General features: G+C 40.6%; 1 protein-coding gene across 3 annotated transcripts in view; it reads left to right on the forward strand.

The window, feature by feature from the left end:
- CNST (consortin, connexin sorting protein) overlaps positions 1-22,338 on the forward strand; it is a 112,630-nt gene that overhangs the window by 38,584 nt on the left and 51,708 nt on the right. For all 3 annotated transcript variants that reach the window (XM_026509547.4, XM_048225259.2, XM_026509549.4), the window contains one exon: positions 3,193-3,621. In XM_026509547.4, coding sequence (XP_026365332.1) covers positions 3,243-3,621 — 379 coding nt within the window. In that variant the 5' untranslated portion in view covers positions 3,193-3,242. The remainder of the gene's footprint in view (positions 1-3,192; positions 3,622-22,338) is intronic.

A 22,338-nucleotide genomic window follows, 5' to 3' on the forward strand; every position in this document is an offset into this window, starting at 1 on the left:
ATGAGGTGTTTTTGCCTCTCCAAGCCTGAGAGTCTTCATCTGAAACCCAGTGTGAGTACCTCCCATGTGGGCCTTGCTTGGAGGATTAGATATAAGATATGTGAAGTGCCATCACGGTTTCTAATGCGTGATGGAGACTCAACGAGAGAAAAGTGTAATTGGGGCTCTCTGCCTCCCACTTCCTCCTTGGCATGTGACCCGTGTGTCTCTCAGGTACACTAAAACCTTGGTACTTTCAGATACATGTCAGGGGCGCCTAGGTGGCTCAGTCAGTGAAGCGTCTGCCTTCGGCTCAGGTCATGATCTCTGGGTCCTGGGATCGAGCCCCATGTCAGGCTCCCTGCTCAGTGGGGAGTCTGCTTCTCCCTCTCCCTCTGCCTCTCCCCCTGCTCGTGCTTTCCATCTCTCTCTCTCTCAAATAAATGAATAAAATCTTTAAAAAAAATAAATATAACTAGACTATTTAGAAGACAGCCGAGGCTGTTCCTAGTTTTAAGGACTGACATTTTCCCTGCATAGTCGCATGAATTTCTTTTCACTGCTATGATCGAGTATACATACCACATGCCATTTTAACGGTTGTTCTCTATACCATGCCGTGGCATTAGTGACACCAAGGCTGCTGTGTACCCATCACCACTGCGTTTCCAAACCTTTTCCGTCACCCTGAGCAAAAACTCTGCAACCATTATGCCCTCCCTTCTGGCAACCAATAATTTGTTCTCTGTATTTATGATTCTGTTTTTTTGTTATTGTCGGTTGTTGGTTGGTTGGTTTGGTTTTTAGACTCCACGTAGAAGTCAATCATATCATATTAGTCTTTCTCTATCTGACTCATTTTACTTAGCATAACACTCTCTAGGTCCATCCATGTTGTCACAAATGGCAAGATTTCATTCTTTTTTGTGGCTGAGTGGTATTACATTGTGTATATATACCACATATTCTTATTCCATTTGTCGATCAATGGACACTTAGGTTGCTTCCATACTTGGCTATTGTAAACAATGCTGTGATAAACGTAGGGGTGTATATATATCTTTTTAAATTAGTGTTTTTGTTTTCTTTGGGTAAATACCCAGCAGTGGAATTACTGGATCATCTGGTACTTCTATCTTTAATTTTTGGGGAACCTCCGTGCTGTTTTCCAGAGTGGCTGCCCCCGTTTGCATTCCCACCAACAGTGTGTGAGAGTTCCCCTTTTCTCCACATCTTCACCACCACTCTTTATTTCTTGTCTTTCTGATCCTACGCATTTTGACTAGTGTGAAGTGATATCTCCTTGTGGCTTTGATTTGCATTTTCCTGATGATGAGTGATATTGAGCATCCTTTCATGTTTTGTTGGCTATCGGTGTGTTTTTTGTTTGTTTTGTTTTCTTTTTGGCAGAATGTCTATTCAGTTACTCTGCCCATTTTTATTATTTGGCTTTTTGGTCTTGAGTTGTGCAAGTTCTTTATATATTTTGGATACTAATCCCTTATTGGATATGGCATTTGCAGATATCCTCTCCCGTTCTGTAGGTTGCCATGTTATTTTGCTGGTTGCCTTCACTTGCAAAAGCTTTTTATTTTGATGTAGTTCCAACAGTTTATTTTGCTTTTGTTTCCCTTCTCTGTGGAGAAAGATCCAGAAAGGTGGTGCTAAGGCCAGTGTCCAAGAGTACACTGGCCATGTTTTCTTCTAGGAGTTTTATGCTTTCAGGTCTCACATTTAGGTCTTTTTAATCCATTTAGAGTTTATTTTGGGGTATATTTCATATGAGAAATTGGTGCAGTTTTCCTTCTTTAACATGTAACTCTTCAGTTTTCCCCACCGTTTACTGGAGAGATTGCCTTTTCCCCAATGTATAGTCTTGCCTCCTTTGTCATAGATCAATTTACCATATCATTATGGTTTATTTCTGGGCTCGCTATCCTGTTTTATTGATCTTTGTCTGTTTTAGCCACATACATTTTAAAAGTCATTCAAGCTTGTGTTCTCTCATGATAGTAATCTCAAAGACACTTCATTAAAATAATAACTGTTTTTAAATTAAAAATTATACTCTATTTGGAATTTATTTTAAGGCTAAACCCAAGTTAATATAGATATGTGGTATAAGGAAAATGATACCATCCAAATTTAGATAAAATTTTATGTTTGCTAACCAGTACTATTATGTCTGAATCAAATAAAATATTCCAGTTGCAAAATATGCTGGAAACATATGATACAATCAGTGCAGGGCTAATGTGGTTTTTTTGTACTTTGTTTTCATGTTTATTTACATGTTTCTAAACACCAAATAAGCATTTCTATTAATTTGAAGAATTTAGAAAGTCACTAAAATTTTTCTCAGATTACTGGAATGTTATATTTGATTCAAACCCAAAATACTAATTGGCAAGCAAAAAATTTCAAAATCTTGCTGGCATCATTTTCCTTAAAATGTAATATACTTTTGGACGATAAGAGGGGACAAAACATGTCTGATAAAAGGCTTAGAATCTGTTTTCTGTATCTTTACAATGTTAGAAGGATCCTTGGAGCAGATTTAGATTTTCCAAGTCTAAACTAGTCTAGAGTTAATCACGGCCCTCTTTTTTTTTTTTTTTTTTTTTTTTAATTGTAGAAAAGGAATTTGCTGACAATCCTAAGGTACTTTCCAGGGCTTATTTTTAGGAAGTAAATGATGTAATGAGTATTACCATATACTACCCGAATTTTCTACATACCTTTTTTTTTCAATTTATTTTAAAAATATCTGTAAATGTGTTTGTTTGCAAATATTGCTGCTATTCAACCAGACAAGTACTTATACAACTTTTGTTTGGTTAAGTGTCCAACGATAACATGAGGGATTGATTTTAGCAGATAACCAGTAATCATTTAACCAGTAATTTCTTTCATTAAAGAAGTGGCCCCATGGTACACAGTAAAATAACTTAGAGAACTTAAAAAAACATAGGACCAGGGCTCCATGGACAAGTGCTCCAGGTAGTAAACGTGCAGCCAGAGTGGAGAATGGCTGTATTCAAGCCGAACCCGGTGAGGTTGGGTGGGGTTGTGAGTGCGGAGGAAGTAGAAGGAATGAGCCTCGGTCATTTCCATCCTTTCCCTACCTACGGTAAGACAACCCAAGAGCAAAGGAAATTCAAAGATCACTGAGAATCCAGCAGTGAAGTAGCTTTTTCCTTTGTGTCTTTGTAGACATGGAAGGACTTGATTGAAACATAAATGGTTCCACAAAAGATGCTCTGATGGATGACAGCGGAACTCCTACAGATAATCCACAGATAGAGTCACAAGATGGGTGTCATCCCAGTGACAGCGTGGGAAGCATAGTGACACACTTGCCTTCTGCATCAGATGAAAATGACAATCAGCTGGATGGGGACGGACAGGAGTGTCTGAGCAGTGGTGCCAGCGCCATGGGCAAACCTGACGTGCTTGCCCAGGACAGTCTCAACAATAACGAAAACTGCCCACCCAGCAGTGCAGTGTCTGCGTGTGAGAGCTCCGAGAGCACTTCTTGTGAAGGCCCCAAGGACAGGCAGGCCCTCGTGGGAAGGGACAAAAAAATACCTGGAAGAAGAAGCCCGAGGGCCAAAAGAGGCACGACTAAGAAGATACCACAAGGTATTTTTAAAAGTTATTTTTTTCTACTATTCTTTACCTAAAAATAGTCCGTACTGTCCTGCGTTTTGCTTTACTTCCCTTGAGATCGTCTGGAGCTACTTCTCCAGCAGCACGTGGAGATCCAGCCGTGTGGCGTGCAACACACATGACAGCTTTCCACAGTGTTCCCTCACATGGGTGTGCGTGATTTATTCACCCACTCTGTATGGCGACTCCCAGTAATTTGCTCTAATAAATGTACTGAAATTGAAGTTATTTGTACATATTTTCACACGAGGTATTTTAAGTACATATAGTCTTCTTCCTTTATAAATTAGACCATTTTCTACCAGTATCAGCCTTAAAAATATCCTTGTGTCATTACTGTGGCTTTGATCTCATCTGTGAGTTTTTGTGCTGGTATAATATTTTATTTTATTTTATTTTATTTTATTTATTTTATTTTAATTTGAGAAAGAGAGTGAGAGCAGGGGGAAGGGCAGAGGAAGAGGGAGAGAGAGAATCTCAGGCAGACTCCACGCTCAGTGTGAAGCTGGATGCAGGGCTCGATCGCACGACTTTTTTTTTTTTGAGAGAGAGAGAGGTGTTGGTACAGTTTTAAATTCTTTACTGGGTGTTTCCAAGTCACTTAGTGAGTGAATAGTATGTGTTAACATATATTGATATACATTTTATATCAATGTTGAAAACACATCTAGCTTTCATTATCTATATCACTTTGGTTACAAAGTAATTAGGAGTATTTCTTTTTCCTTTTTCTTTTTCTTTCATTTTTTTTTTTAAGATTTTATTTATTTGACAGAGACAGCCAGCAAGAAAGGGAACACAAGCAGGGGGAGTGGGAGAGGAAGAAGCAGGCTCATAGCGGAGGAGCCTGATGTGGGGCTCGATCCCATAATGCCGGGATCACACCCTGACCCGAAGGCAGACGCTTAACGGCTGTGCCACCCAGGCGCCCCCATTTTCTTTTTTTCCAGAGTATTTCTCATTTGGTGTGTAGTGTGGCACTTAAAGTTTGGAGCTATGGACTTTTTTTTCCTGAATCACAGGGCACCCTTGGGAAAAGGCAGCCTCTGGTTATTTTCCATCAGGAACATGTGGGACTGGAGCATTCTGGCAGGTCCAAGGCTGGGACTCTGTAGTCTAGCACCACCTTACCTAAGCCAACAGTCTTTGCATGAGGCTCAAGAGAAAGAAGGGGAGTGTCTCCTCTTCTTCTGCCTCTTTGGCTGCTTAGAAATATAGTCGATCTCTTCTCCTACCGATCTTCCTACTTCTTATGTTCCATAAATGAGTGAAACCATATGGTAATTGTCTTTCTCTGCTTGGCTTATTTCACTTAGCGTTATCTCCTCCAGTCCCATCCATGTTGCTGCAAATGTTGGGAAATCATTCTTTTTGATGGCTGAGTAATATTCCATTGTATATATGGACCACATCTTCTTAATCCAGTCATCTGTTGAAGGGCATCTCGGCTCCTTCCACAGTTTAGCTATTGTGGACATTGCTGCTATGAACTGCGGCGTGCACATGGCCCTTCTCTTCACTACGTCCGTATCTTTGGGGTAAATACCCAGTAGTGCAATGACTGGATCATATGGTAGCTCAATTTTTAACTTTTTAAGGGACCTCCACCCTGTTTTCCAAAGTGGCTCTACCCATTTGCATTCCCACCAACAGTATAAGAGGGATCCCCTTTCTCCACATCCTCTCCAACATTTGTTGTTTCCTGCCTTGTCAATTTTTGCCATTCTAACTGGCATAAGGTGGTATCTCAATGTGGTTTTGATTTGAATTTCCCTGATGGCTAATGATTTTGAACATTTTTTCATGTGTCTTTTAGCCATTTGTATGTCTTCATTGGAAAAGTGTCTGTTCATATCTTCTGCCCATTTTTTGATTTATTTGTTTCCTGTGTGTTGAGTTTGAGAAGTTCTTTGTAGATCTTGGATACTGATCTTTTATCTGTAGTGTCATTTGCAAATATCTTCTCCCATTCCGTGGGCTGCCTCTTAGTTTTTTTGACTGTTTCCTTGGCTGTGCAGCAGCTTTTTATCTTGATGAAGTCCCACAAGTTCATTTTTTCTTTTGTTTCTCTTGCCTTTGGAGATGTGTCAAAGAAAGGGGGGGGTGGTAAACAGAAGAGGGAATGAACCATGAGAGACTATGGACTCTGGGAAACAAACTGAGGGCTTCAGAGGGGAGGGGGGTGGGGGAATGGAATAGGCAGGCCAGTGATGGGTATTAAGGAGGGCACGTATTGCATGGTGCACTGGGTGTTATACGCAAGTAATGAATCATGGAACTTTACATCAAAAACTAGGGATGTACTGTATGGTGACTAACATAACATAATAAAAAATTATTATAAAAAAAAGAAATATAGTCGATCTCTCCATAGCCTGTTTCTTTTTGGTTGTTTGTTTTTAAATTTGAAGTAAAAGATGAAACTTTCCCGTTCATAAATTTATCCTTCTTTATTCAATAAAGTGGTTTGATAACTTTTTAATGTAGCTCATAATTAGGCTTTCCAGTTAACTGATCCCTTCATCTTTGCTTTCCTTAGTTTGCTTAAAGAAAATTAAAATAAATTTTGAAAAGTGATATGAGAGCCTTTTCTTAAAAGACCCAAGATAAACAGATGATGTATGTAGTGCTATTTGTACATAAATTGATTTATCCAATGACTATAATTCAAGAGCAATTTGTGCCTCTCTAATGCATTCTTTTGATGTTTTTAGGAACTGAGACCTAGTTGCATATGTATATGGGTCAATCGTAGCTCCTTTTATTCCTTCATTCCGTGACCTTATTTCATTTTCCCTAGGTGTGATTATATTACTTAAAGTTATTTGGCATTTATTATCCAGTGAGCAGATATGTGTAGAATTACTATGCCCTAATGCATTTGAAATATGTGATTTATAAAACTTAGGGGTAGTCTTTACTTAGATTAGCTTTAAAAGTATTTTATATATCTTAAATAAAATGAGTTTAAAAATGCAAGAAAACTGAATTAAGAGTTGCAACCCCTACATTCAAATCTTACTTCTGGTTTTGGTCACTTGGTGAGACTTAACCATTCTGTACTTCAGTTTTCTCGACTCTATAATGATGATGTTCATCCAAATATATCTATAAAATTCCTTTCTGAGCTATGAATTCTTTTTTTTTTAAGATTTTATTTATTTATTTGACAAAGATAGAGACAGCCAGTGAGAGAGGGAACACAAGCAGGGGGAGTGGGAGAGGAAGAAGCAGGCTCCCAGCGGAGGAGCCTGATGTGGGGCTTGATCCCAGAACGCCCTCAGCCAAAGGCAGACGCTTAACGACTGAGCCACCCAGGCGCCCCTGAGCTATGAATTCCTTAGATTCCTGAGTGGAGATGGTATGTTCTAAACTTGGTTAAAATTTGGTGATTCACCTCTGTACCTATGTAGTTTTTATATGTAAGAGGTACATTTTTATTTGTACTTTGAGTTTTGTTTGTTTGTTTGTTTGTTTGTTTTTTTAAAGAAGGGAAGTGTGGATGGGCAGAAGAATTTTACTCTGGGTGGAAGGATTCCCAGGAGGGAAGAATTACTTCTTGCTAGACCTGGAGGGACCTGGAATGGGGAGCTTTAGGATGGCCTGGGAACTCTCCTCGCTGTACCCAGAGAGATTGCTGGAGCCTGTTCTCTCTCAGTACACACCCCATCACCACTTCTGAGTGATCAAATGTGTCTGAGATCTCTCTGGCTAGCCTGTTTCTCTCCATCTCCACAGCCACAGTTCAACGTCATCATCTTTTTAGCTGGAGTAAAGCTGCCTAAAGATGTCTCCATCTTGTCGCTCCCAAATCCATTCCCTGTGTCCTAACAACGCAGAGAGTCCATGCATAGGTGTCTAGACATGGGCATGGTAGCTCTTCCATCACTCTGAAATTCTAAGATCCTAAGTAAATGAAGTTCCAAAATTTTGCAGATGGGTACTCTTCTAATAATACAATAGCTTTTCAAATGCGAAATGATATATAAAACATGATATTCAATTCCAGACCAGAAATAAGTTTTTTAGGTGCTCTCTCAATACTTTCTAAAAAAAATATATTAAGGTGAATTTATTTACTCTTATGCCTCTTTACCTAGTTTAATTTGTAATAATTTTTTGTATATCCAAAAGCTGGTGCTAGAAAAAGAAGTAGAGCAAAAGTATTAGGAGACCTGTCATTATTTACAGGTTTTCTGGAAGCAGCACTTCTATAAACCTGCTAAAACCTTGAACTCAGCCTGTCATTATACTATGAGACTGTTTCCTTTAGAGAGTTGAATCCCTGTAATATCGTCAGCTAAGCAGAGTTTCAAGCTGCATTACATCAAGTTTTCACTATAGTTGAATCTGATAGCTTTAAGTAAATATCCTAAAAAGGAATGAAAATTAGCCTATGCATTTTGAACAGCTTGGGGTGCCTGGTGGCTCAGGCAGTTAAGCATCCGACTGGTGATTTTGGCTCAGGTCATGGTCTCGGGGTTTTGAGTTCGAGCCCTGTGTTGGGCTCCCCACTGGGCGTGGAGCCTGCTGGAGATTCTCTCTCACCCTCTCCCTTGACCCTTCCTCCGCCCCAAATTTTTTAACAGCTTTATTGAGATATTCACATACCATACCCTTCTACTTAATGTGTGCAATTCACTGATTTTTAGTATATTCCCAGAGCTATACAACCATTACCACTGTCAATTTTAGAACATTTTCATCATTCATCACACAAAGAAACCCATACCTACTAGTGGTCATGACCCATTTATCCCAGCCCTAGACAACCACTAATCTACTTTCTTTCTTTATAGATTTGTCCCCTCAGGACATGTCATACAAATAGAATCATACAATATATGGTCTTTTATGACCAGCTTCGTTCACGTATTGTAATGATGTCAAGATCCATCCATGTTGTACCCGCACGTATCAGTGCTTCTTTCTTTTTATTGTCAATTACTATTCCACTGCAATGAATATACCACATTTCATTTATCTATTTGTCTGCTGATGGGCATTTGGACGGTTTCTACTTTTTGGCTATGCTGAATAATGCTCCTGTGAACATTAGCATATGAATTTTCATGTGGACGTGTTTTCCCCTTTTTGGTTATGCATGCCTAGGAGTAGAATTACTACATCATAAACAGACACTTTCTTTAACTTGTCGAAGACCTGCTAAACCATCTTCCCAAGTGGCTGCACCAGCAAAATGTGAGAGATATAATTTTTCCACATCTTTGCCCACACTTGCTAATATCTGATCCTTTGCTTTTAGCTACAGTCTTTTTTTTCAGATGTAACTTACATGCCATAAAATTCACCTTCATGAAATGTGCAACCTCCTGGTTCTAATATATTCACATAGTTATGCAACCATCACTAGTATGTAATTCTAGAACATTTTATCCCCCTCAGATAAATCCTGTACCCGTTAGCAGTCTCTCCCCATTTCTCTGTCCCCACCCCACAACCCAGCCCCTGGTGACCATTAACCCATAAATTTTGTGTGGTCGTAAAAGGCAAGTTCAGATAAAGTGTTTGATGGTTCTTGTAGAACAGACTGTATTTACTCAGTCACCCAGTATCTAAGCATTTAACCAAACAGTTCAGCAAATGGCAGGAAGCCAGAGATAGGCAGCACATGGAAATCGAGAGAGGAAGAACATCCAGATTGACTTGCCGCTCACAGTCAATGCCCTGACTTGTTCCGCTGGCGGCCTCCGGCTCGGTGGTGACAAGGAGGGTGTGAAAGGTAGAGGAAAACAAATCTTGGAAACGCGTCTGTGGCTGGAGTCAGGCTTGCGCAGTAAAAAGGCTAAAGACTTTGCCTCTTCCTACCCATGTGACCTTAGGAAATAGCTCGTTTCCCTGAGCCTTTTCCCTAATCTGTAGGAGGGCTGATCCTACCATTTCTGCAAGGTTGTCCTTGGAATGAGTGATCCTGGGCGTGGACGTGAAGCACTTTATCAAGTACCCTACCGAAGCGAGGTGCTTCTAAATGGTAGTTGGTAGTCTTGTGTGTGTCACAGAACAGTTTCTGAGTGGTGTGACCAGGAGCAACATTTAACGAAATTAAGAAATTGATTTAATTTGACTTTAAGTCCATCTTACCTCTTTCATCAGTATCTTTCTTATCTCCTAAGATCTTTTTTGATACTCTCCTTTCTGGCTTACCTGTCCCTGCGTTGCTGCCCTAAGGTATATTCTCCACAACCTCTTTCCAGTGCCACCTTAGCTTAATGTTAGGTATCATGTGCCTGCTGGCAGCCTAATTGACGTCTACGGTAATAACTGCTAACACCATAAAAATAACTGATAATGGGAATGCAGATTTGAATTTTACCGATCTGGCTTCCACCCTCGTAGAACCCTTAGAGTTGGCCCCCAAGCCCGACTGTCTAGCGGAGTCAGCTGAGTGATGTACGCGCTATAGTTTCGGCCACGATTGAGATACTGGGATTGATGAGGACCTGGATACGGCAGGACCGTGCATACCTACCTAAGAGCATTCGAATTAAAACATGGAAAGGCCCAGCTAACCCCATCTAAGAATGCTAGATTCTGGTAGTGATATTTGGGGGTTGTAACCCATTCTGTTCATTAGGTAGATAAATGGCAATTTAACTCTCATGCAGACTATACAGTAAACTTTGAAGATTCTGAAGTCCTGATTTCCCTTCTCTCTGCTTCAGCTCTTTTAAACTAGAATTTCTTTGGAAATTGACCTACGGAAACCGTACCCTCTCCTTTTTCTCTTCCCTCAGTGAGAGATTCATCAAAGAAGACAGATCGTATCTCTTCTGAAAGGTAGCTGTTTCCTAGGCAACAATAGAATAAAAGAGTTCCAGATTTACATAGATTCAAATAATTGTAGAGTCAGAGGGGACTTTAAGGTTCCTAGCCAAAATTCCTTTATTTTTAAGAAAAGCCCCAGTATGAAAAGTGCCTTAGTTTTCTCTTGCTGCCATAACACATTACCACAACTTTGGTGGCTTAAAACCGACACAAATTTATTACCGCATGGCTCTGTAGGTCGGGACTCTGACACGGGTCTCAAGGTGTCAGCATTCTTTTCCCGAGGCTCCAGAGAAAATTTAGCTTCCTGTCCTTTCCAGCTTCTAGAGGCTGCATTTCTCAGCTGGTGGTTGCCCTTCCTACATTTTCAAAGCCAACAATGTCACACCAGGTCCTCCATGTATAAAGACCTTTGTGATTATGTTGGGACCACCCAGATAATTTAGGGTAATCTGCCTTTTTTTTAAGATCAACTAATTAACTAATAACCTTAATCTCATCTGCAGTCTAATTCCCCTTTGCGATGTAATGTAACATATTTATGGGGATTAGAACATGGATATCTTTGGGGTCCATTTTTCTATCCACAGCAAACAAATCTTTTTTAAAGATTTATTTTTATTTCTTTGAGAGAGAGAGGGCACACGCATGCGCATGCACGAGTGGCAGGATGGCAGAGAGGCAGAGAAGCAGACTCTCCACTAAGCAGGGAGTAAGACATGGGGCTTGATCCCAGGACCCTGAGATCAGGACCTAAGCAGAAACCAAGAGTTGGAGGCTTAACTGACTGAGCCACCCAGGCACCCCCACCACAAAAATATTTTAAGATAGCCTAGATGATGAATTTATATCCCGGAAGAATTCTTCCCCTTATAAAATATTTTTTACATTATTTTGTATAACCATACAGGGTTACTTAGTCAACAGACATTAATTGAGCATTGTATGTATGCCAGGCACTATAATACTGCTGGTGAACCTGCCTTTGAGTTTTGTGCTTCAGTATGGGAGCCAAGTAACCGACAAGTTCAGTCTAGCAGGACGGGAGTCATGGCTGGTACGAAGTCAGCACACGGCTGTGGAAATGCTGTTCTGGAAGGGCTAGGGGAGCCCTCCTTGAGAAGTTGATGAGTTCGGACACCCAAGCTAGGACGAGTAAGTGCTCGCTAAGGAAAGGCGAGGGGAGAGAGGGCCAAGGAAGGACCTTAGAAGTAGCACACCACGGACTAAAGCCCAGAGGATTCTCAGAAGGAAACATCCCACATTTCAGCAACTGTCGATATTCACATTGTCTGGAGCAGAGTAGAAGGGAAGAATAAACCTAGGGAAAATAGTAGAAAGTACAACAGTGGAGAGATTGAAGCTCGAGAGATCAACATGGTCCAGGTTATAAAGGATGATTGTTTTGTAATAACCAGTTCGGGCCTTCCCGGCAAGTTTGAACAGGAGTGATGTGATGGGAGTTGCAGTTTTTAGAAAGATCGCTCCATCTACAGTGGGAGAATGGGTTAGAATAGTGCAAGATTAGAGACCGTGCAACTGGTTAAGGGGCTTTTGCAATAATCTGTGCGGGGGATGCTGCTGGTGGTTCTTACTGAGAGAGTAGCTGTGGGGCTGGAGAGAAGTAAGTGGACTGAGAGTTATTAAGGGGGTGGAATTGACTGGACGGGTCATAGATGAGGTGTGGACAAGAGTGCAGGATTAGCCCCAGTTGTGTGGTGTAGGCACGAGATGCATAATAATGCTGCCTACAAAGGTGGGAATATGGAGAGACAAGGAGCAAGTCTGGGGAGAGGAGGGCGGAAGGCAATGTGGCAATTTGGGGTCAGGTGTTGGGGTCCCTTAGACATCAAAGTGGACATTTCAACAGGCAGTTGGTCTAGATCTCAGGACTGTGATCTTGGCTAGTGATGTAGCTTTTGGAAAGCTAGAAAGGGTCTTGAAAATGATCTACTTGAACCCCTTTTTATTTTTTTAATTTATTTTTATTTTTCATTTTATTGATTAATTGATTGATTCTTACTAGATCACCAGTTTATTATAAGAGGATATAACTCAGGAACAACCCGAGGAAAGGGATGCATAGGTGAGGTCTGGGGAAAGGGCCGGGGCGGGGGGGGGAGTTTTCCACTCCCTCTCCAGGCACAGTACTCTCCCACATCCCAAAGTGTTCACCAACCCAGAAGGTACACCCCTTAGTTTTTATAAATGAGGAAATTCAGGTTTAATCTACAAAGTGCCTTGTCCGCTTCTGAAGGAGACAGGAGGAGAAAGGGGATGTGAACCCAGGGGCTCCTGATGAGCCAGATGTGTTTCCTGTGTAGCAGAATTCTCCTTGTCCTGCTGAACACTGAGGTTCTCCCAATGGCATTAATAATAATGATGGTAATTCGCCAACTTTTATTAACTTTCTACTGTGTAAATATTTCCCAGGCAATAGAAATACAGTGATGACAAGACAAATCTCGCTTTAACCCTCATGGACTCCTCCTGGAGTTTAGTGGGAAAGCAGGCATTAAGTTAAATCATACAGTTGTTACAGGGGTGCGTGGTGCTGGAAGTCAGTGCCGGGAGCAGAGCCTTGGGGCAGGAAGGAGTGCTGCTTGCTTAGGAAACTGACAAAAGTTCCGTGTGTGGAATGTAAGGAGCGGTTTGGAGGATGGTGGGCATGGGCTTCAAGTACAGTCTCAGAATAAGCACTAATGAAATAGTGGAAAGCTTTCACAGACAGCTCGGGTGGTGGTTGATAGTTTGGGGAAACATGTCACCTACTTCTATTTTTTGAGATTATATTTATTTATTTTTGAGAGAGAGAGAGAGATCACAAGTAGGCAGAGTGGCAGGCAGAGGGAGAGGGAGAAGCAGGCTCCCCACTGAGCAGGGAGCCAAATGCAGAACTTGATCCCAGGACCCTGAGATCATGACCTGAGCCGAAGGCAGACCCTTAACCGACTGAGCCACCCAGGTGTCCCCATGTCACCTACTTCTAAAGACGATCCTAACCTGACAGCTAGAACGGTAGAAATGTGTGCTCTGCTGTCCTCTAGCTCTTCCAACAGACAGTGCCATTTCCAGGAGCATTGGGAATGGGGTTTGTTGCAACCGAAAACATAAACATATATGGGAAGGGACAGCAGAATATAATGAAAAAGGAGAAAATTAAGGAATTTTGCATGGTCTGTGTGTCTGCTACTGCGTAACAAATCCTCATAAAATTTAGCAGCCAAACACAACAGACATTTTTTATTTCACGGCTGTTCCTGTGGGTCAGGAATCTGGGTGTGGCTTAGCTTGGTGCCTCTGGCTTAAGTCTCTCATGCTATTGGCCAGGCCTGTGGTCATGTCAGGGCTTGGACTGGGGCTGGAAAATGTGCTTCCAAGGTCGCTCAAATGGTATGGAGCAGGCCCCAGTCCCTCCCTTTGTGGCTTACCTCCCAGTACCTCACCTCATGCCTTACACCATGACCGCTGGCTTCTGCCAGGGGTACCAGTCCAAGACAGAGCACCCCACATAGAAGCCACATTTTTTTAAAGTAAACTCTACGCCCAGTGTGGGGCCTGAACTCACAACCCTGAGATCAAGAGCCACACGCACACTCCACTGACTGAGCCAGCCAGATCACCCCAGAAGCCACTCTTTTTTTGCAATATAATTTAAAAAGTGATATTCTGGGACACCTGGGTGGTTCAGTCAGTTAAGCATCCAACTCTTGGTTTTGGCTCAGGTCATGATCTCGGGGTCATGAGATTGAGCCCCGGTTCCAGCTCCCCTCTCAGCACAGAGTCCACTTGAGGATTCTCTCTCTCTGCTAGTCAGACAACTTTTTTTTGTGATTTCAGTCATGCTCTGACAGCTATCTAGAAAGAAGGTGAAAAAGAAGGGAACTATCAATCTGGCTTTTCAAATCATTTTTATTTATTTATTTATTGAATTTTATTTATTTATTTATTTGACAGAGAGGCAGCAAGAGAGGGAACACAAGCAGGGGAAGTGGGAGAGGGAGAAGCAGGCTTCCCGCTGAGCAGGGAGTCAGTGCGGGCTTGATCCAAGGACTCTGGGATCTTGACCTGAGCCAAAGGCAGACGCTTAATGACTGAGCCACCCAGGCGGCCTGTCTTTATTTTTCTGAGAATATTTTGTTACTGATTTCACAGAACTCAGCTTAATGGAAGCATACATTCAGGTAGGATGTTTAGGGACTTGAGTTCTCAGTTTTCTACTGTTAAAGTTAGACTTTCCAAAGTTAAATAATTTTCTGTGTAGTCTCCTTTTGGTGTTTTGGTTTGTTTGTTTGTTTTTCCACTCTCCAAATGTTTGCCAGTAGTCCCTACAAAGCGTAGATGTCTTCTTATCTTTATTTTTTTTTTTAAAGATTTCATTTATTTATGTGACAGAGAGAGATAGCCAGCGAGAGAGGGAACACAGCAGGGGGAGTGGGAGAGGAAGAAGCAGGCTCCTAGCCGAGGAGCCCGATGTGGGGCTCGATCCCAGAACGCCGGGATCACGCCCTGAGCCGAAGGCAGACGCTTAATGACTGCGCTACCCAGGCGCCCCCTTATCTTTATTTATTTAAAATAATAGTTTCTAAACACATTCACAGAGTCAATACTGTACTTAATTAAAAGGGCTTTTTTTCTAGTTGTTTTGTTGTATTCTTAACAAAGTTATTGCATCCATCTGGCTCTCTAATTTTGAAAAAAAGCACACAAGTAGGCGTTTGAGAAATGTAGCTATCGGATCAAAAGCAGGTAGAGGGTATAGCCATACAATAGAATATTATTTGGCAATAAAAGAATAAAGTGCTGGGGCGCTTGGGTGGCTCAGCTGCTGAAGCGTCAGATTGTTGATTTCGGCTCCTGTCATGATCTTAGGGTTGTGAGATCGAGCCCCGCATCTGGCTCTGCGCTCGGCATGGAATCTGCTTAGGATTCTCTCTCTCCCTCTCCCTCTGCCCCTTCCCACTCCTCCCACATGCACACTCTCTCTCTAAAAATAAAGAATAAAGTACTAAACATGTACTACAATTTCAAAACCTTATGTCAAGTGAAAGAAGCCTGTTACAAAAGACCATATGTTATATGATTCCATGTAATATGACATGTCCAGAATAGGCAATTCCCTAGAGACGGAGGGTAGATCAGTGGCTACCTAGGGGTGGGGACGTTGGGAGAAATAGAAATGGGTGCTAAGAAGGATAGGGTTTCTTTTTTGGGTAATGAAAACTTTGTAAAATTGATGGTGGTGTTGGTTACCCAACACTGAGTCTACTGAAGCCTTTGAACTGTATGGACACTGAAAGTGGGTGAGGGTATTCTATGTGAATTATAGCTCAGTGAAACAGTTTTGAAGAAAGCAGTGGTCATTGGTTTGGTGATATGAAGAAACAGTTGGGGTATAGTCTTTTGTCTGCAAAATTTGAAGATTACCGGCTTAATGGAATACGACATAACATAATTTTTTTTTTTTTTTTTTTTGTAAACTGCAGTGAATTCAGCATGTTTCTCTGTGTTTTTCTTTTGACTCTGGAAGGTTCCGAGTTAACTCCTGGTTTTCTAAATTTTTCTTTCTCATATAATTCCATTAATGCAAAGAGAATCTGATGTCAGTAGCTTTATGAGAATCACAGAATATTAAGGAAGGGAGGGAGGCTTAAAGGAAAATTTAGCAATCTGGTTTCCTTCGGGTAATTAGGTCCCCCCTCTTCTTCCACAAATAGGTACTATTTTTAAGTGTTGAATTTAAATACATATCTTTACCTTTGTTAGAGAAATAAAGTATGTATAACTTAAGTTTATAAGAAGATCGTGTTTCTTAGAGGCCACGTCAAATTTGATAATTTTATTTATCCTAGAGAACCAAGGAATATTTTATATGTGATAGCTAGTGAAGTCAATGTGCTTGGAATGAACTGAAAAATGTGGTAAAAATTTAGCCATTTTGAGATTTGCAGTGCACTTCTAAAGGAAAAATATATTAATTGCATTTAAACTTTGGTGGTGCTTAAAATAAAAAAAAAAAAAACCTTTGGTGCTTGTCTGTAGACCTTGATTAAAAATTCTGAAAATCTGCATAATTAAATGCATGCTTAGGGAAATCTCTTCATATTTTTAGTTTTTAATAAAATGAGTTAAAGTCTAAGCAGACTTCTAAGAGGAAAATTAGGGAATCCAATCCACCTCGTTGACATATTACACAAAATTTAGAGTCTAAATCCCAGCAATATTTATGTGTACTAATTTATGTGTGCCTTGAATATGAATTGAAAACAGCCTGGAGCAAATTCTAGAAAGTGGTGGAACTTGAGGGAATAGCTGTGATAGGAAGGGTGTAATTTAGAACTGCTCATGGGATCACCTGCTTTTACAACGTAAGAGTCCGTGGACGTGGAGACTGGCCTTTAATAGCTCCTGTGGGAGCATCTTTGGCATGAGTCTGTTAAATTCCCTTTGAGTCTCTTGAAATGCTTTTTCAGATCCATTGTGTATTTGTAAAAATGTAAATATTGAGTTCAGGAGACTCAGACAGTTTGTATCCAAAGTAAGGGAGCCTTTTGTATGAAAGAAGAAAAGATACAATGGTCTTTGAGCTCCAGGCATGTCTGGCTGGAGGCAGCAGCAGTGTGAATATGGAGTTAGGCTTGTTGATCTACAGGGTGGTTCTGCAGGGCTCATAAAATTTCTGATGAGTAATTAGAGCTCTGCTTCTTTAAGAGTTCAGCAAAGCTCTTAAAAGGGTTCCTTCCACTCGAGAGAGACACGTGTCCTTCGTGGCATCTACCTAAGAGGAAAATAAGGCTATTCTTTTGAAGGTTACACGTGCTGTCCCTCGGAGTCTCTATGATGGCACATTGCCACTAAAGCCCTGAAAACATGCGTGATTTAACGAATACAAGGAGTGCACCTTCAGTCTTTTTTGAGTTCTGTCCCTCCCAACAGTCCTGAAGCATTAAGTGATTTTCAAGAAGCTGCCTAAAATAAAGTCTGGTGGCTATTTTTATGTCGTCCCACCCCTGTATCAACGCTGAAGTCACCTGCCAGACACTCAGTGGAGAGACCAGCACTCCCACGTTGAGTGCATCCTAAACGCTGGCTGTCTGTCGTGTGTTACTCTATGTCATCCTTAGCCATGCATTTATGAGGAGTCGGGTCAAGTCCCTTAGGTCCCCGGGGCAGCTTGCCTGTGGCCCCAGCTCCCAGCCACAGCCACAGCCCCACCCTGTTCCTTCTGAAGGCAGAGGAATGTGCGGGGTGGGGCAGATGGTAATTGTGCCCGGATTACATAAAGAATCCCTTTGACCCCAGGTCAGGTCATAAGGAAGTTGGTTTATTTTCAGATTTCTCACTCACAGCACTTGTGTCTAGTGTTGAGGAAAAGGAAGGAATACTTCCCTTTTACCACTTAAATGAGCTTAGCCAGGGATCAAAGGTATTTAGATATGAGCGCTCTCCTCTCCTCGTTTATGGCACTCACCAGAACCTTGAGGTGAGGAAATGTGGGAGGAAAAAGGAGCAAAGCACAGAGAGTCGGCCACTGGAGCTACATAAACCATTGTTTAAAAATAATTCTTTTTTTTTTAAAGATTGATTGATTGATTGATTGATTGATTGAGAGAGTGTATGTGCGAGCAGTGGGGAGGGGGCAGAGAGAGGGAGAGAAGCAAACTCCGGGCTGAGCAGGGAACCCGATCTGGGGGCTTGATCTCACGACCCTGAGATCATCACTTGAGCCCAAATTAAGAGTCCGAAGATCAAACGACTGAGCTGCCCAAGCGCCCCTAGAAATTATTTCTGATCCGTCTTCCAAAATTATGGCCAAGATATGCATCAGCATAAACAAGTCAGGCAGTTTGAGGAATTCAGTTATGTAATGGCTCTAAGAATCATAACATGAAATCATAGAACTGAAGGGGTTTTTTGCCTTTTATTATTTTAATATTGCAGTAAAACATGTATAACATAAATTTGCTATTTTAAATGTGCAGTTCAGGACCATTAATTACATTCACAATGTTGTATAACCATCACCACCGTGTCCAAAATTTTTATCACTCCAAGCAGAGACTCTGTAAGCATTAAGCAATAGCTCTGAGTCCTTCCTTCCCCAGCCCCTGGTAACCTCAGTTCTGCTTTCTGTCTGTATGAATTTTCCTGTTGTAGGTAATTCATCTAAGTAGAGTCATATCATCATTTGTTTTTTTGTGACTGGCTTCTTTCACTTAGCATAATGTTGTCAAGTTCACCCATGTTGCAGCATGTATATACCACGTTTTGTACATCTGTTCATCCGCTGATGACTATCCCTTCAACTTTTGGCTAATATGAATAACGCTGCAGGGCACCTGGGTGACTCCATTGATCCGACTCTTGATTTTGGCTCAGGTCATGATCTCCCCTGCGCTCAGGAGGGAGTCTGTTTGTCCCGCTCCCTTTGCTCCTCCACCCCCCCCACTTGCTCACTCCCTCTGTCTCTAAAATAAATAAATAAAAAATATTTTTAAAAGTGTGAATAATGCTGCTGTGAACATTGGCATACATATATCCGTTTGAGTGCCTGTATACCTAGAAATATACCTGTTTTGTGTATATACCTAGAAATGGAATTGCTGATCATATGGTAAATTTAATGTTTTGAGGAATTGCCAAACTGTCTCCCACAGCGGCTGCACCATTGTACATTCCTATCAGCGATGCATGGGGCCAGGGCCGGGGCCGGGGGGGTTCCCAGTTTCTCCACATCCTCACCTACTGTCCGTCTGTTCAGTGATTGCCATTGTTCTGTGTTCGTCTCAGCCTATTGATAGCGATGCCATGGGCTAGAAATGCCAGGGGGCACTTACCTGAGCCTGTATTACTTGAGGCGACCCCCACAGACATTTCCCTGACTAGAGCCAATGTTGTGGTTGGACAGGCCCTTGTGGTCCTTATCATGATTACAAGACACACCTCAGTAACAACCGTAAGTGAACTTTGAAAAAACAGGGTTTGTAATGTACAAGTTCTAGAGGGTACATACATTGCATGCCCAAGGCCACACAGCAAGATCACCTGTCGAAAAACAAAAGGAGAGCAGACTGGGGTTCTGCCTTTATTGGGTCAAGGGTGGAGCTCCTAGGACTTTGTGGGTGAATTTAAAACAGAAAAACAGGAAATAAAGCACACAAAGGGAGAAGGGGTTGGTCAAATGGTGAGTTATCTAGGTCAACCAGGGCTTTGTGAAAAGGGGAACTACATGGGTGGGGTAGCCTGGCCTTCATCTAGTTGTGTCTCTGGCAGCATGTTAATTCCAGACCAGCACTTACATTATAGTCAAAAAACAAATGGTCAGGCTTACACTGTAGCCATAATAACGGGTATAAACTGGTATCTCATTGTGGATTTCATGTGCATTTCCCTAATGGCTGGAGATGTTCAGCATCTTTTCTTGTGCTTATTGGCCATTTGTATATCTTCTTTAATGGTATGTCAGTTCAAGTCCTTTGCTCATTTTTGAATTGGGTTGTTTGTCTCATTGTTTAGTTGTAGGAGTTCTTTATGTATTCTAGATATTAATCCCTTATCAGATTTATGATTTAAAGATATTTTCTTCCATTCTGTGGATTCTCTTTTCACTCACATTATAATGTCCTATGATGCAGAATGTTTTTAATTTAGATAAAGTCCAGTTTATCTAGTTTTTTCTTTAATTTGCTATACTTTGATGCCGTTTCCAAGAAATCATTGGAAATCCAATGTGACGAAGATAACTCCCCAATGTTTTCTTTAAGACTTTTATAGTTTAGCTGTTACATTTAGGTCTTTGATCCAATTTTTTTTTTTTTTATTAGAAAGAAAGTGAGTGCGAGTGGAGAGAGGGGCAGAGGGAGAGAGAATCTTTAGCAGGCTCCATGCTCAACGCGGAGCCCAACTTGGGGCTCCATCTCATGACCCTGAGATCATGACCTGAGCTGAAATCAAGAGTTGGTCACTGAACCAACTGAGCCACCCAGGTACCCCATCTTTGATCCATTTTGAGTTCATTTTTGTATATGGTATTAGGTAAGATCCAAATTCATTCTCTTATATTCTCTTACAGTTGCCCCATCAATTTTGTTAGAAACACTGTCCTTTTCACATTGAATGGCCATAGCATCCTTCTCAAAAATGAATTAACTATGGATATGAGAGTTAGTTCTTAGATTCTCAATTCTGTACCATTGGTCTGCATGTAATAGGTCTATTCTTATGCCAGTACCACAATGTGTTTTTACTCTAACTTTATAGTAGGTTTTGAAATCTAGAAGTATGAGTCCTCTAATTTAGTTCTTTTTCAAGATGGTTTTGGCTATTCTGGGTCCCTTGAAATTTCATATGAATTTTAGGGTGGGTTCTTCTGTTTTGGCAGAAAACACTATTGGAATTTTGATTGTATTTGCACTGAATCTGTGGATTGTTTGGGTGGAGCTGTCATCTTAACAACATTAAGTCTTACAATCCATGAACAGGGGGTGTCTTTCCATTATTTTTATCTGCTTTAATTTCTTTCAACATTGCTTTGTAGTTCTCTGTGTATAAGTCTTGTTTCTCCATGGCTAAATTTATTCCTAGGTATTTTATTCTTCTTGATGTTATTGTAAGTAGAATTGTTTTCTTAATTTCCTCTTCCAGTTGCTCATTGCTAGTGTATAAAAGTACAACTGATTTTTGCATACTGGTTTTTTATGCTGCAACTTTTTTGAATTGATTTATTAGGTCTAAAAATTCTTTATGTGTAATTCTGAAGGGTTTTCTAGATGTAAGATCATGTCATTGGCAAATAGAGATAGTTTTACTTCTTCCTTTCTACTCTGGATGCCTTTTATTTCTTTTTGTTCCTTAATTATTCTGGCTAAAACTTCCAATATTATGTTGAGTAGAAGTCACAAAGGTGATCATTCTTGTTTTATCCCTGATCTTAGGGGGGAAACTCCCAGTCTTTCACTTGAATATGATGTTTGTTGTGGGTTTTTCATATATGGCCTTTATTATATTGAGGAAGTTCACTTCTATTCCTGATTTATTGAGAGTTGTTATCAAAAAAGGGTGTTGGATTTTGTCAGATGTTTTTTTATGCATTATTAGCTGATAATGTGGGGTTTTTTTCATTCTAATAACATGGTATATTACATTGATTGGTTTTATGTTAAACTACTCTTGAGTTCCTGGGATAAAACCATCTTTATCGAAGTGTATAATCATCTTAATATGCTGCTGAATTTGTTTTTCTTGCGTTTTGTTGAGCATTTTTACATGTACTTTCATAAGGGACATGGGTCTATGGTTTCTTTTTTTATAGTGTCTTTGTTTGGCTTTGGGATCAAGATAATGCTGGCTTCTTAGAGTAACTTAGTGTTTCTTCCTCTTCAAATTTTGGGAAGAGTTTAAAGATAAATCATGTTAATTTTTCTTTAAATGTTTGATTGAATTAATCAGTGAAGCCATCCATTCTGCTAATAATTGCCTTTTAATTGGGGAGTTTAAACCATTTACATTTAGAGTAATTACTTATAAGGAAGGACTTACTTCTGGCATTTAGCTATTTGTTTTCTGTCCTACATGTTTTGTGTTCCACAGTTCCTCATTTACTGCCTTTTTTCCCTTTTTAAGAAATTTTCTGTAGTGTGCCATTTTGATTCCTTTCTTTTCTGAATATTTTTAACTGCTTTTTTAGTAGTTTCCTTGGGGATTGCAACTGACATCTTAAGCTTTTAACAGCCTAGTTTGATACCAGTACTTATTTTCAGTACTGTACAGGCACTCTGCTCTTACACTTCTGTCTCTCCTTTTTTATTGTTACTGTCACAGACTACAACTTCATATAGTGTTTGCCGATTAACATAGTCATAATTATTTTTTAATACATTTGCCTTCTAAAGCGTCTGGAAAAAA

Source organism: Ursus arctos, unplaced genomic scaffold (assembly GCF_023065955.2).
Source record: "Ursus arctos isolate Adak ecotype North America unplaced genomic scaffold, UrsArc2.0 scaffold_2, whole genome shotgun sequence".
NCBI classification, from domain to species: domain Eukaryota; kingdom Metazoa; phylum Chordata; class Mammalia; order Carnivora; family Ursidae; genus Ursus; species Ursus arctos.